Source organism: Peromyscus leucopus, chromosome 3 (assembly GCF_004664715.2).
Source record: "Peromyscus leucopus breed LL Stock chromosome 3, UCI_PerLeu_2.1, whole genome shotgun sequence".
Classification (NCBI taxonomy): domain Eukaryota; kingdom Metazoa; phylum Chordata; class Mammalia; order Rodentia; family Cricetidae; genus Peromyscus; species Peromyscus leucopus.
This window is the reverse complement of record NC_051065.1, coordinates 103,697,803-103,712,368: the sequence shown is the minus strand read 5'-3', so window position 1 is coordinate 103,712,368 and position 14,566 is coordinate 103,697,803. Positions and strand designations below refer to the sequence as shown.

Here is a 14,566-nt window from a genome sequence, read left to right as displayed (position 1 = left end):
GCTCTGCACACTAGGCCTGACTGTCCCACATGCCAACAGTATATCCAGTACTGGGGGAACTTGGAGTCTCAGCCAAGGTGAGTCAGCAAAAGGAGCGTATTCTGAACCCCAATGTCCCACTGGGCAGCCAATGGTCTTTTTATGTCAAAATGGTCTGATGACTTGATAAGAACAGAAATTTAGAGAGGTGGGAATGTGGCTCAATGGTAGAGCACTTGCCTAACACCTAACATGTGAGACAAAAAACACACATGTACACACACACACACACACACACACACACACACACACACACACTTTGTGACCCACTGTCTGCTTCAGGGCCTAACATGGAGAAAGGCTGCATTTGCACAAGTTGAATCTGGACCACTCTTTCAAACCCCGATGTTCTGGAATTTAAATGAGGACAGGAACTGATGCAGAGCTCTGCTGGCCCGTCTCCTGCTCACAGAGCCTCACCAGGCTCTTCTGCTTGCTAGTTCTCTGCTCCCCGCTCTGCGCTTTGGGTGCCTCGTGGGCCAGCACGATACCCCGGCACTGTGTCAGCAATGATCATGAACAATACTTTCCCCAACCTTTAATGAGCCTTTCTTTGGCTTCTGCATGCAATGATGAAGAGCATTCTTTTCATTAGGGAAATATAAACCATGCATGGCAGTCACCAGTCCTGCACGCACTGGAATATAGGCCAGTCTGGCTGGCATTGAGTTGAGAAGCACCTCCCCAAACCCAGTTCCAGGCCATCCCCCTATCTCCCTTGCTGTTGCTGTCTGAGTTCAGGCCAGGCCAGCAGTCATGTGTCTAACCCAGGGTGGATAGATGAGCATGTTCCTGCAGAGGCCAGGTGTCCTCTGTGGAACCGGCATCTGGCCTCACACACACAGAGAAAGCTTCAACCGTGTGGCGGCTGACCAGAAGATGGCCACGTAGAAATGAGCGAGAGTTCATGCTCTGAATGGAGAACAAAGATGGCACATGGCAATGTAAAAAACGAGCACTCGGCACCGGGCTCAGAGGAGGGCAAGGTAGTTGTCGATCTCAGGGGAAGCTGCACAGACAGAGTGTAACTGAGCCCAACTTTGGGGAGATGCGGACTTGGACTGTGGGCAGGAGTGAGGTGGGCTGTGCTGGGGTGGAGGCCAGGGAGCTAGAGGAGCGGACATTCCTGGAAGAGGACCGAAGCGAGGCTCTCCAGAGAATCAGAGCCGGTGGGACACATACAGATTTGGGAGGGAAGACATTGCTTTATGGGACGATGGAGGCTGCATCATCACACCATAGGGTGTGTAAGCTGTGAGCCAGGGAATCTGGCGGTTTTCGTCCCTCTCAGCCAGAGGTCTGAGAATTGGAACATTGTTGAAGCAGAACATAGATATGCTAGCCCAAGTAGAGGGAGTTCTCCCGTCATCTGCTGGTTCTGTTGGGCCCTTGATGGGCTGGCTGACACCCAGCCATTTGATAGAGTAGATAAAGAAGTGTTTTAGCAGCTCTTAACCCACTATTCCTTAACTCAGTTAAATCAACACAAAACCATCACAGGGCCACAGGCAGAGACAAAGCGGTTGGAGGCTGGGGTGGTAAGGAATAAATCTTCCTGGTCATCCTCTTTAGACAGAACTCACGACTTCATAGCCTCTGTCCCTTCTCCCTCCTCCAAGTGTCCCCTATTCCCTGAGCACCCCAAGCACCCCACTCAAGCAAACATGAGCTCCTACTGCCCCTGTCTCTGGGGTTCTCTCTCAGCCACTCTTTAACCTCACCTTCTGGAGTTGCTCACACGGGGTGGGGGTGGGGGTGGCTCTTAGAGGCGATTCTTGGTGTTTCCCAGGAACTCATTACCTGCCTCTAGCTGAAGCCTGCCCCACCTCTCTAGCTAGCTCTCCGGCCGTCTCTGTCCCTGTGGTGGTGGCTACACTGGGCATGCTCTGTTAACGTCGCGATCTTAAGACAGCACACACACCAAGGGCTGGGTCTGTAGGCTGGTTGGTCTGGCTGAAGAGACATGGACAGGTGCCTGGGAGAAGGACAGAATGACAGCGAGGCTATGAGTCACCATGAGGGCAGCAAATGACAGTCTGAGCAGAAAGCGGAGCTCCTCTCGCAGACAGTGAGAATCATCTTAGGGGGTGATAGCCATGCTGGAGCTTGAGAAAGAGGTCTTAAAGGGTGTCACTCACATGAGGCTTTTGCTGTGGAGTTGCAAAAGAGTGGGAGGCTGGAGAGCCAGGGAGGGAGAGAGAGGGAAGGAAGGAGGGAAGGAGGGGTGGAGGGAGGGAGAGAAGAAGAGAAGGAAAGAGGGAGGGAGGGAGGGAGCAGGAGAAGGAACCAGAGGACAAAGGGTAACACTTGGTGGGGTGTGTTTGCATGTGTGGATCCATCTTGACTTGGAAGACTTGCACTGGGCTGGACATGATGGGGGATGAAGTGAACAGGGCAACAGTGTTTGGCGCATTCAGTTACCACATTCACCATGCAGCCTGCCATCTGTGGGTCCATAGACACTCTTCGGGTGCCTTCCAGGAGCTAGGCACATAATCAGCACAGCCTCGCCCTCTTCCTGTGCCGAGTGGAGAGATGATATACTCGAACAGACATGTGTGATGGCCTCAGAGTTGGGGCTAGAAGTTTCTATGGTGAAGGCAGAAGGCTAGCAGCATCAGTTCCACCTGGAAGAGGGGGTGAGGTCAGGAAAGACATTAAGAAGACCAAACATTCAAACAGATCTATTGTATGAGGTTAGGTTTGGGGACACAGAGAGGAGAGAGGGGCCCTCCCCAGACAGGGGACAGGTGACAGGGAAGGGTCAAGGGACTGATGGTGGATAAGACTGAGTGGAAGGTGGAGGGAGACAGAGAGTGAGGAGAGGACCATGTCCCGACGGATGTGAGGCATTGCTGTGTGCTGCCGGGTGACAGCCATGGGAATACACATGGAGGTGAGGAGACAGAGCTCAGGCTGCTGCAGTCAAGACTGCAGATGTTGACAGGCTCCAGTCTGCACAGTGGAATGAATGGGAAGCATCAGCCAGTCTCTCATACTAAAAGGGAACCCAGGCTCAGGCAGGTCTGGAAGAACTTTGGCATGCCGGATTGAGAAGGAACAAGAGGCCTCACTGTAAGAACTTGCCAGGTTGTTGAGCCAGCCTGTTCTGACTGCCCCAAGCTCACCCCCATCCACACAGATTGTAGTCCCAAGTCACTCTGCAGTGTGGACTCTAGGTTTCTTACCCACATCTGCAGCGTGGCTTCCCCTTCCCCTGCTGGGTACATTCTTACATAGCAGAGCATGTGCCAATCCTTCTGAGGGTGGTGCTCCAACTCAGAGGTACCCACGATCCCACCATGCACACATACACACACATACACACACATCACGCAGACATACACACACACATACACATACATCATGCACATGCATACATACACAATCTACATCACACTCAAGTCCTCACCTCTTACACACCACACAGCAGTGCTCAGCATACGCAGTACACTTGTACACACACCAGCAGGCCTCTCAACTCATGGATGGCAAGCATGTGGAGGCAGAAGTCAGGACCTGAACCTGCTCTTGTGTAGCTCTCTGTTCTGAACCATGAAATGGGGAAGAGGGGGCCAGGCAGTCTTTAAGGCACTTTCTACATTTCAGTGTCTGTGGTGGAAGTTATAGTTTCCCTCCTTCCTCTTTACACAGGAGTTTCAAAGCATACATAGTTGGGGAGAAGGGACAACTGGGGACTTGAGTGCCTGGGATCTAAGCATGCTGCCCTCGAGTATGGATCCTAGAGATCCCAGACAGAATAGAAACCTGAGCCCTGGTAGCCACTAAAATGAAAGGACCCCCTTGGGCTACCGATTCTAGTATGGAAATGTTGGATCCTTCCTGTTTCTCCTCTCTGCCCCCTGGGAAGACACTGCTTCCTAAGTTCCCTGCTGCTGCACAGGTATGAAGATCTGAGATCACCATGTTTTGATTGGTGCAATGGGGCTGCCTACCACAATGCTTCCACTGAGATGACCAGGACATGCAGCCCGCGGCTTCTCTCCTCCCTTGGGCATGCCTCCTCATTCTCACTCAGTACCTGAATTTAAATGCTTGTTAGAAACCCAACATGTATTTCAATATGTAGACAGGAACCCAGGGTTCCGCCTGCCCAGGGTGCCTTCCCCAAGGCAGGTGGTGTAAGGTGAGAACTCCATTCCTCCTCCGTTCCAGGATCCTTGCTCCCACCTCAAGCCAGCCTTCCCACCCCAGCTCCAGAACTTCCCTAGAACACTTGCCTGCATGGAATCTTATAGGCTGGGTCTTCTGGTCTTTTCCTAGATGCCAAGAAGACAGAAGATGGTGAAGCCACCACAGAGCCCGAGCCAGCGAAACCGGAAGGGGTGGTGGTTAACGGGAAGGAGGAGGAGCCGAGTGCGGAAGAGGTCCTCAGCAAAGGACTGGGCCAGATGACCACCAACGCTGACACTGATGGTGACAGCCAGAAGGACAAAACCGAGTCAGTTACGAGCGGCCCCTTGTCCCCAGAGGGCTCGCCCTCCAAGTCACCCTCCAAAAAGAAAAAGAAATTCCGAACCCCCTCCTTCCTGAAGAAGAGCAAGAAGAAGGAGAAGGTGGAATCCTGATCAGTGGCTCCTGCTGCATCCCTGCCCTCCTTCCCTGCCCTTCTCCCAACTCTGCCCCTGGAGCCCAGGGCCAGTGAGGGATAGAGAAGGACCTGGGATCACACTCAGAGGGGAGCCTAGAGCCAGCCTTCCCAGAGCGGCCAGGTGTCCTGCCCACAGTCACAGTTAGTTGGTGGCGGAGCCCACCCTAGATTTGAGCTTCCTGACTCCCACGGTCATGCTCTGTCCTCTGTTCAACACTGCCTAGTCCTGGGCTGCCTCTGTTAGGACACCACCTGCCAGCCTGAGTCCAGGGCAGGAAGGCCAAGCACCGGGCATGGTCACGGATGTTCATAGGCCAAGGCTTCCTCTGAGTAAGGTCCATCTCTTCCCAGGAATCCTGCCTCTTGCTGATGGAACTGTCTCCACAGCAAGAAGCCATGCTTCTCTCTTCCATTTTGGGTCCCTTCCCCTGCTCAAAGTAACCAGGCAAACTGACCTGCTTCCCCTCCCCACAACAGAAGAAGTTAATCTCTGATCCCCAGGCTGATGGCTTAGCTTGTACTTTTCCAAACACCAATCCTGAGCTTTTGACATGGAACCCATTGAGTGATGGATGGAAGAACCTAAGAACAGACAGAGAGAGGGCAAGCCAAGTCAGCTTAATGAGTGGACAGGGGGCCATCCATCTAAGAGCCTCGGCTCCTGGCCTGTCTGTACTGTACATCTCACAGGCTACAACATTCAGCCTAACTGTAGCATAAGAAAAAGTCTCATGCCCAGGGCAGGAAGTCGAGGACATCTAAATCTTGTGCTGGTGTTGAGTTATGCGAGGAGTCAAATGCCACTTTGGCTTTGCATGGTTTGCAGGGCGGCACCTGCCTCGATCTTGCCTTGCAGCCAGGTGTCCTTTGGCCTTCCCGAGTGCCCAGGAGCCCTTGCCCATAGACCAGAGCATCTTACTCTTGGCACCTTGACCTTGGCTCTTTGGGTCCCAACTCTGAATTACCGGAGGTCCAGCAAAGGACAGAAATGAGTCTTTCTGGGTTAATTCTCTCTCACCAGCTTTCAGAGACATGCCTGGCATTCCCAACCCCATCACTCTCTTGCATCCCTGGCTTGGTGATAGGCACAGCTGTAACATTAAGTGCCAACACCGTTTTTCCATATCCTCCCAAGGAGTAGTGTTGGCTAATGAGCATTTCTGGCTCCAAGACAATCCATCTTCCTTAAAGCACAGCGTCTTCAAAGAGCATTTCCTGTCCTGATTATTGTAAAGGTATTTTTTAAATTTCTTGACTCATTTTTCACTTTGCACACTTGCTGTCTACAGACACCATACAGGCTTTACCTTCTGCCCTCTCAATACCCCATTCCTCCCTTTTTGTGGTAAGGAAACTGAACCCCATTGACTTGCTGAGCAAGATGTGAAGGCTGGATTTGAACCCAGGTCAATCTGAGCCAAGCTCTTCCCAATTGTGGTGAATGGACAGAGGCTTTGGCCCATTAGCCATTTCTGCAACTGGTCTTGGCTGTGTGGCGTCAGCACTTGCCGTGATGTTAGAGAGATCACCTGTTGTTGCCCTAAGTGATTCAGTCAGCTGCTGGTGATTGGGTGGTGGTGAGATCTCTGCCCCCGGACAACAGAGAGCTGAACCCTCTGGCTGCAGCAGGAAATCCCACCACACTTGGCTGGCTGTCTCTTGAGCAGATCTGAGACCCCAGGGCTGATTTGCGGCTGCTGCCCAGGCCCCATTTTCGTTCTGCTTCCTGGTTGGGTCAAGTCTAACGACAGACAACCCAATGCCCCTGTGTGTGAATGCTCAGACTTCTGTCTTCCTGCAGGAGCTGCCTTCTTAGGAATAAGATCGCACATTCATTCATTCATTTTTCCCTGAATGTTCATTAACTATCCATTTCTATCAGACACTTAAAAAAAAAGATAAGAGGTGTCAACCCTGAAGAGGCAGCATTTATGAGCTTGTGCTCAGGATGAAGTCCATTGTCTCTGCCCAACATGCTCCCTTTATTACCTTTATGACAGTGAGGCTTGCTTAGGTTAAAATGTCAGAGCTTTGCTGGAGTGTTACCGTTAGGGTCAAGGCCATGAGTTCAGCTCATAGTCACCCATCTGTTTACTCCTTGTATGTCCAGGAAACACTCATCTGTGAGCATGTGCGATATGTAGACAAGATACAGAGCAGGCAGGGTACACAGGTGAGCCAGGGCAGCAATGACTGACCATCCAGTCTTCTGGGGGTGGGCACAGGGAAGCCTTCCAGAAAATTGATGGCTGAATTAGGTTTTAAAAACAGAAACTTGGGAAAAACAAGTCAGCAGAAGTGGACAGATGTGAGAGCACAGGACTCCACCCTCTGTCCTTCTGGGCCACATGGAATTGTCAGAGCATTATGAGAAATGTGATAGAAGTGGTCTACATCCCAGGTGGGCAGGGCTGGGTCATAAGAAGACTTGTAGACAGTGTGCAAGACCTGGATTTTACCATGTCCCAGACACTGAGGGCTGTTAATTAGGGTAGAATCATAAATAGAAGGGTGTTGTAGAGTCCCTTTGGTGACCCAATGGGGAGTGTGTGGGTAAGGCTGCCGACTGATCTCCTGCTGTATTCTCCCCCACTGCACCAGCGAGTTTCTAGCTTAGAATTCCTCTCGTGGAATTTCTGGGATTAAAAACATCTGAAGATTTCAACGAGCTAATAATGCTGGGTTCACAGCTCAGGCCCTATTTTGATTTGGGATGAGATCATGAGAGTATAAAGACATTTCATCTATTTCCTTCTTCTCTTGTACATAAAGGATGTGGCGTGCACAGCTCTGAGGACTGTAGAAACGGCTGTGCAGCCCAGACACAGCATTTCTTTGGCTCTGTGTAAAAGTTGTTTCAAGGTTCAACTGTTGGGGAGGGGTGTGTAAGGTCAGAGTTTACCGGTCACCAGCTTGTTTCTCACTGAGCCACTGTAATTGCCACTGAGAAGGGTATTGGTGCTACTCTGTGACCAGCTGATTGGAAAATGAAGCGGCTTCTTGACCTGTCTCCACACCCAGCTGTACAGTAGGGCAGAGGCCATCCTGGCTCCCGTGATGTCACATGCTTGGAGCAGTTGTGATCTGTGAGGGCTACCCGTTTTGTGTGATCATCCCCCAAACTGCACTCCAGCCTGGGTCTGGCCTCTTTTCATCCGACCCAAGGTCTGGTCCCTCTTAAACCATTGGAAGAGCCAGATGCCACTTGGTAATGAGTATCAAGTCCTTGCTCTGTGGACAGAGGATGTGAGGGACATGGATGAGGGCCACGAGTCTCTCACAAACCCATTGTAAGGCACTGCTCTGAGCACCCAGTCATGGAGACCATGCCTGAACCTAGCCCCTGTGGGGTGGCAGCGTGGCCACAGGGCCACTGCTCTTGTTAATGTGAGCAGAAGCGCTAAAATGTGTCTGAAGGAACCATGGGCCCCTGAGTATAAAAGTTTAGAGCTACATTTGGACTTCTCGGGAATGTTTGCTTAGGGACAGGACATGGCCCTCTGGAGGCCACTGTGCCAGGCCTTTTCACAGGTGTGAGTTTTATGTCTTAGTTCTAAACCAAATGTAATGAGTTCTTGACAGCCAAACAGGACTATTGAAGCATTCACCCCTTGCTCATTTTATACATGTGGTCCCACAAATACCCTGGGCTCTTGGCATAGTTACCACCCACTGTGGCCAGAGAGGCCATGAGGCTTCTTACAGCATTTCTTATCACTAAGCCCAACTGAACTCTCGATGACCCCCATATAATTCAGAAAACCTGAGAGCTGAGTGAAATGCCAGTTATCTGCTCTCTATTCCCATGGATGGGATAGGGTGCCTCACAGCTTAACAGGCCATCATGCCTGCTCCGCAGGTGATTTAATATGAAAAGGAGGGGTCCAGAAGCAACTGAAATTCTCGAAACATGTCCACTTGCTTTCTGCGTGCACACCCTCTTTCTCCAATGTGAAGAGGCCCCCACAGTGCTGTGACTACGTCCCAGGGCCCTATCTAATCAGGATGAGGTGCTCTTCCTGTCAGAAATGAGAGGTCACATATAGAGCCCGGTTCCCAAGGCTCCTGACTCCCTTCTGCCCCTTACTGGGGAAGCCACCTTGTGCAGAAGTCTGTGGGGATCTCACACAGTGGGGTGTCCTTCAGTGGACCAAGGGTCATCTTTGCACTGGCAGTGCCCTGGTAGGCTTCTTTCCACAGGGACAAGACTCAGTATTTGGGTGTCCCTAGAAAGTATGGAAGTCATGTCCTGCCTCGTTCACATAGGGGTTGCATTAGGTTTTTGCCAAGTTGACTTTTGTGCCAGTGGTCTTCAAGATTCTCCTACAAATTGGGTCATCACTTTGAGAACTTAGGGCCAGAGATAGAGGGGGTTCATGATGCCGGGGGGCTCAAGTGCAGGCTAGCCTGGGAAGGCAGAGTCTTCCATGGGAGTCAGGTCTTCAACCCCTTCCTCACCCTCTCTGTCCCATGCATCTGGGTAAGGCTGGACCCTGAAGATCCTTCCCATGTCTCTTGGGTAGAGATGACATCACCAAAACTCAAGGAATCTTGGGAAGGACCTAAACTCTTCTCCCCTTTAGCAAACCAGCCTGTGGTTTAATTCTCCCCTTGAACATGAACCAGGGTGGCAGCTGGACCTAGGCCAGGGGGTCTCACTTGGGAAACACCACAGACCCTTGTATGATGGCAGTAAGTTTGGGGAAGCCCCAGACCCTCGTTTCAATGCCACCTTGTGCCTGTGGGTCTTACTGTGTTGGTGACTCATACCACAAGATTGCCCTGTCTGTAAATTCCTTAAACTGCTAAAGGTGATGAGTCCCAGGGTCCTCCCTCTCTGAGGAGAGGTTAGGCAGAGTGGGAGAGGCAGGAGGCACCATGGGGTGCAGGGTCACGGGAACCCAGGCTGGCCAGGGAGTGCAGTGTCTTCGTAAGTAATGCTGTGGGTGGTGTTGGTGAAATGTCTGTCGGACAATCGTCCCATGAGAGTATGACTTCCTGTCTTCCCTTGTACATAGGCTGTCTGTGTTTGGCTTTTCCTAGTTCTGTGAGGTTTTGAAGAGGGATTCCATGTAATACTCTGTGCTGTGACATGCCACCCTCCCCCGAGATCACACATCTTCCCCACAAACGGTTCTGCCTTTCTGTATGCTAACACATTGAGCCACTGACGTGCAGTTGGATGGTTAGGCTCTGGGGTTTTATTTTGCAATTTTATATATATATATACATATATAATATATATATTTATGGGTTGGTTTTATATGGTTTTCTGTTTGAATCTATGAGCAACAAAGCTCCCCTTTGATTTTCATGAGAACTTTCCAAAGGCCTTTTTCTGCTTTGGTATCTGACTGTGTTTGGGGTGGACTCTGCCCGTGGGTTTCTCCGTGTGTGCTGTTATTTCACCTACAGATCTTACCCTAGTAAACCAGATGTGCTTGGCTTCCCAATGTGTGTGACCCATCTCTGTCGGTTACCTGGGGCTCCTGGAGGAGGAAGTCAGAAAGGGGTCCACGTGTGGACGTGTGGGTCACGCAGAGAACTTGAACCTTTTCCACACGTAGAAAGCTGAACACAGGATTGCCATTGAGTTCTGATGTGGGAGGAGACACTCGGTGGGGCTGGCACAGCGGCGGCAGATAGGACGGGACATACTGAGATGGATCGCCCTGCAGATCAGCTCGCCCTGCACCTGCAGGTGTGGGGGCCAGAGTGGAGGCAGATGTCAGAGCAGCAGCAGAGGCTTAGGGAGAGAGAAGTCACTCCAGAAGAGGGGAGGATGCGAGCCTGGGGAGGAGGGTGAAGGAGGAAAAGCTCCTCTCCTACCTCTGTACTAAAAAAATACACAAGAGGAACTGGGGAAATGACTCAGTTGGTAAAGTGTTCGCCTTACAAGAACAAGGTCCCGAGTTCAATTCCCAGTGCTTACGTTAAAAAAGATGGGTATGGTTGGCTGTGCCTGTAACCCTAGCATTAGGAAGATGGAGACAGATTTCTGGGGCTCACTGGCCAGCCAGTCTAACTGAATCAGTGAGCTCCAGGTTCAGTGAGAGGCAATGTCTCAAAAAGAAGGTAAGTGATTGAAGGAATATGCCTGATGTCAACCTCCAAACTACACACACGCACGCACGCACGCACGCACGCATGCACGCACGCACGCACGCACGCATGCATGCATGCCATACCACACCAGAGGAGGGTGGGGAACACCTAGCCCTTATTGAGCTTCTACACTCATAGGCCAGGTACTACCTGAGCATATTGTGAGAGCCTCTAGTCTCAACCCTGTAAGCCTGAGGCTGATTCTACAGCTACTTACTCTACAGAGGAGGCCACGAGCTCTGAACAAGGGGATTTGCGAGGCCTCACGTTCACACCTGGTGAAGCCCAGATGCAAACAGAAGCCTTGCTATTCCCACTGTATCCATGGTCCCAGGACCCCGAGCCATGCTGTACAGAAGATGGTCCAGGCAGATCTATCCCACACTCAGCATCCACACCAGAGTCCCATCTTCTTCTGTTCCCATCTGGATATCCTGAAGCTCCCCTCCACCGGCTCCTATGGACCTGAGAGCAGGACACCCAGGCCCTCTCCTGCTCCAAAGCTGTCAAGTGCACCTAGGCTGAAATCACCCTGAGCAGGTCGAACAAGGGGGCGTTTCTGTTCCTATAGCTACGTCCATTGATTGACTGGTTTAAGGTCAACCATCATTGCGCCACTCTGCTTTGCTGAGTAAGTGATAGCAGGGCTAGAGAGATGGCCGTGTGATTAAGAGCATGTGCTCCTCCTTCAGAGGACTCAAATTTGGTTCCCAGCAGCCACATCAAGTAGCTCACAATTGCCTATAAGTCCAGCTCCAGGGGATCTGATGCCCTCTTCTGGCCTCTATGGGTATCTGCACATGAATGCAAGTACCCCTACACACATGATTTAAAAATAATAAAATAATTAAAGATGATGATAGGAGCCTCTCCCTTCTCCTGTTTCCCTGACTTACTAGATGGATGCCCCTGCTTACTAGAGATATGAAAGGTGAAGGGTGTGTCCAGTGCACACGGGGAGCTACAGCCATCTTACTGCAGCCTTTGATGAAGAGATCTACCATGTTTTAAAGCAGAATGAAAAAAACATAAGAGAGGTCTTGACATGGGTCCCGGGGCCACCTAAGGACACCTGCCACTGGGACTCACATGATTGGAAAATCAGTATAAATAATCCAGCAATTAAAACAAGTTAGTGAGCAATTAAATATACATCTACGTCTAATGTCTCACTCACAAACTAAATGCAAACATTTTAAAAGATAGTTACTGGAATAAACATAAATAATAACTTGGGGAATAGGGGTAAAACATTCTAAATTTCTCATTGAGAAAGGAGATTTAATACATTATTTCAGTTTTTTAAACGGTTAGAAGGGCATTGGGTTAATTCACCTCTACCTGTAAATTTAGGAGGCACAAACATTGAGTCCATGATAATTGTTAGTTTAGAGGTGACATAAAAATTTAAAGATGATCTTTTCTAAAAGGCTCTATAGTTTCCAAATCACAAGGGATAAAAATAGCCATGAAAAATGAACCAGTGTGCTGGGAAGATGGCTCAGCTGAAGTGCCTGCCAAGCAGGTGTTAGGATCTGCATTCAACCCCCGGCACACACACTGAAAGCCAAGGGTGACAGTACACATCTGGAGCCCCAGTGCCGGCAGCTGGGGACAGGCTTCTCTTGTACTCACGGGCAGCCTCACTGAGTCCCTGAGCTCCTGGCTCAGTGAGAGACCCAGTCTCAAAAATAAAGAGGGGCGTGATGAAGGAAGACACCCAGTGCAAACTGCTGGACTCCCTATGTGCACATGTGTACATACTCCACACATACATGCACACAACACACACATCACACACCTATGCACAACACACACGTATGCACATGCATGCACACACAGGGGCATCCACACATACGCATGCCCACCAGCATACATGCCGAAAAAGAAGTAGAAGTAGAAGCAAAGACTGAGTCTAGGGAAGAGAGTGAGCACGGACGCCTGTGTAACTCAGTGCAGACACTGAGCACAGTCAGGAGCTCAATGTGAATGGACGCACATGGTTTTCAAAGTCAAACAGATGCCAACCAGCCACAGAGCCAAGAACTTCCTAAGGTGAGAAGTGAAGTGGGTGTGAGAGAAGAGGAAAGAAATCAAAGTAGTAAATAAATCTCTCATTGTTTGGTAAAGAACAGACACATACGTGCGTGCACACACACACACACACACAGAGTAACAAAAAATCCTAGTGTGTACACAGGAACAAAGTCAATAAGGGTCATTTCTTGCTGGAAACAAAGCCAGGAAGAAGAGCAGAGTGACATCTTTAAGGACTGGAGACAGGCTGCCAACCTAGAAGTTTATGCCAAGGTCGCTCTCTCGGAAATAAAGGGGAGGGCGGGGCTCAGTGGGCAGAGGCTCCTGCCACCAAGACTGATGACCTGAGTTCTATCCCTGAGCCCCACATGGTGAGAGGAGAGAACAGACCTCCACATGTGCACTGTGGCACTCCCATCCATTAAATGAACACACGCAAAAAATAAAGTTGATTTTTTATGAAAATTTTTTAAAAAATGGGAATGTGAAGAGAAATAGGGAAACCACAACTTTAAAGGAGAGATTTTATGCCTCTTCACCCCCATACCAAATGGATAAAAATATACCTAAATATGTACATACGCACTCATGCACACGAGTGTGTGGTGTGTGTGTGTGTGTGTGTGTGTGTGTGTGTGTGTGTGTGTGAATATAGCAGGTTGGATTAATGTAACAATAAAAATATATTGGTTTAATGGACATGAAAATAGCCCATAAACAGAATACACATTCCTTTCAAATGGCTATGTGGTAGTTTTTTTTTTAAAAAAAAAAAAAAAAGAAAAGAAAAGAAAAAAGGGAAAGAAAAAGGACCAGCCACTAAGTAAAAAGCAGCTACCTTGCTGGGCCACCAGCCCGCCCAATTCACTACCACTACCCAAGATGCCCACCAGATGGCAGCAGCTCCTTGCTTTCCCGGGGTTTCATTCTTACTCAGAAGCTTCCAGCTACGCTGTCATGTACAGCCTCTCTTTTCTCATTAGCAAAAGGACTAACTGAAAACAATGAGCTTCCTCACTCATCTGAGAACTCAGAACAGACTGGAACAGCACACATTATCTGGTACCCACTCAGGGGCAGTCACCCCAGTGGCCCCAGCTCCATCTAGACAGTACAGGAGCCAGGGCCATCCATGGCATGGGCTGAGCCCTTAAGTCATCTGGGCCGGGCATTAGCTTCCTCATCTGTACAATGGAGAAATAATACCTATGGTAATCAGACCATGAAGAGCCCAGGGCAGAGACCCCATTGCTGCCCAAAGCCCTGGGGAGAGGCCAGGTCACCCTCTGAGAGTTCCCGAGAAGGCAGTCTTTCCAAAGCTTGGCCTTAGGCTTGCATAGGAAATGCTTTGTCATGAGGGGAAAAGACAATGTCCCCTGCCCTTTCTGGTGTAGGCCAGACAAATTGGCTGAAAAAGATCAAATCCCATTGCTTAAATTGATCTACACATACCAGGAGTCACAGCAGAGGACCTGGATCCTGGTCACAGACTTCACGGTGAGCCATCTAGATCTCCTCTCTGGCACTGACAGGTGGGTGACCTGTCAGGTGGGAGCCACACTGGCCTGACTGTGATGTCACTGTCCTCTGGTGCTCCTCCTTGGAGGGCCACGAAAATACCGTCACATCCCCTGGGGTGACCCAGCTCTCAGTCCACTTTATTTCCTGCAGATTGCATTTGGGGATGCTACTTCTGGGGGCACATAGGGTGGCCCCGGCATCCTGTTGGTTGGCCATGTCCCAACGCCGTGGTTGCTTCTGGGAGACTTTGGA

General features: G+C 50.2%; 1 protein-coding gene across 3 annotated transcripts in view; it reads left to right on the top strand.

The window, feature by feature from the left end:
• Add2 (adducin 2) overlaps positions 1 to 10,104 on the top strand; it is a 103,115-nt gene extending 93,011 nt beyond the window's left edge. For all 3 annotated transcript variants that reach the window (XM_028854045.2, XM_037203895.1, XM_037203896.1), the window contains exon 16: positions 4,324 to 10,104. In XM_028854045.2, coding sequence (XP_028709878.1) covers positions 4,324 to 4,628 — 305 coding nt within the window. In that variant the 3' untranslated portion in view covers positions 4,629 to 10,104. The remainder of the gene's footprint in view (positions 1 to 4,323) is intronic.
• The last annotated feature ends 4,462 nt before the right edge of the window (positions 10,105 to 14,566 follow it).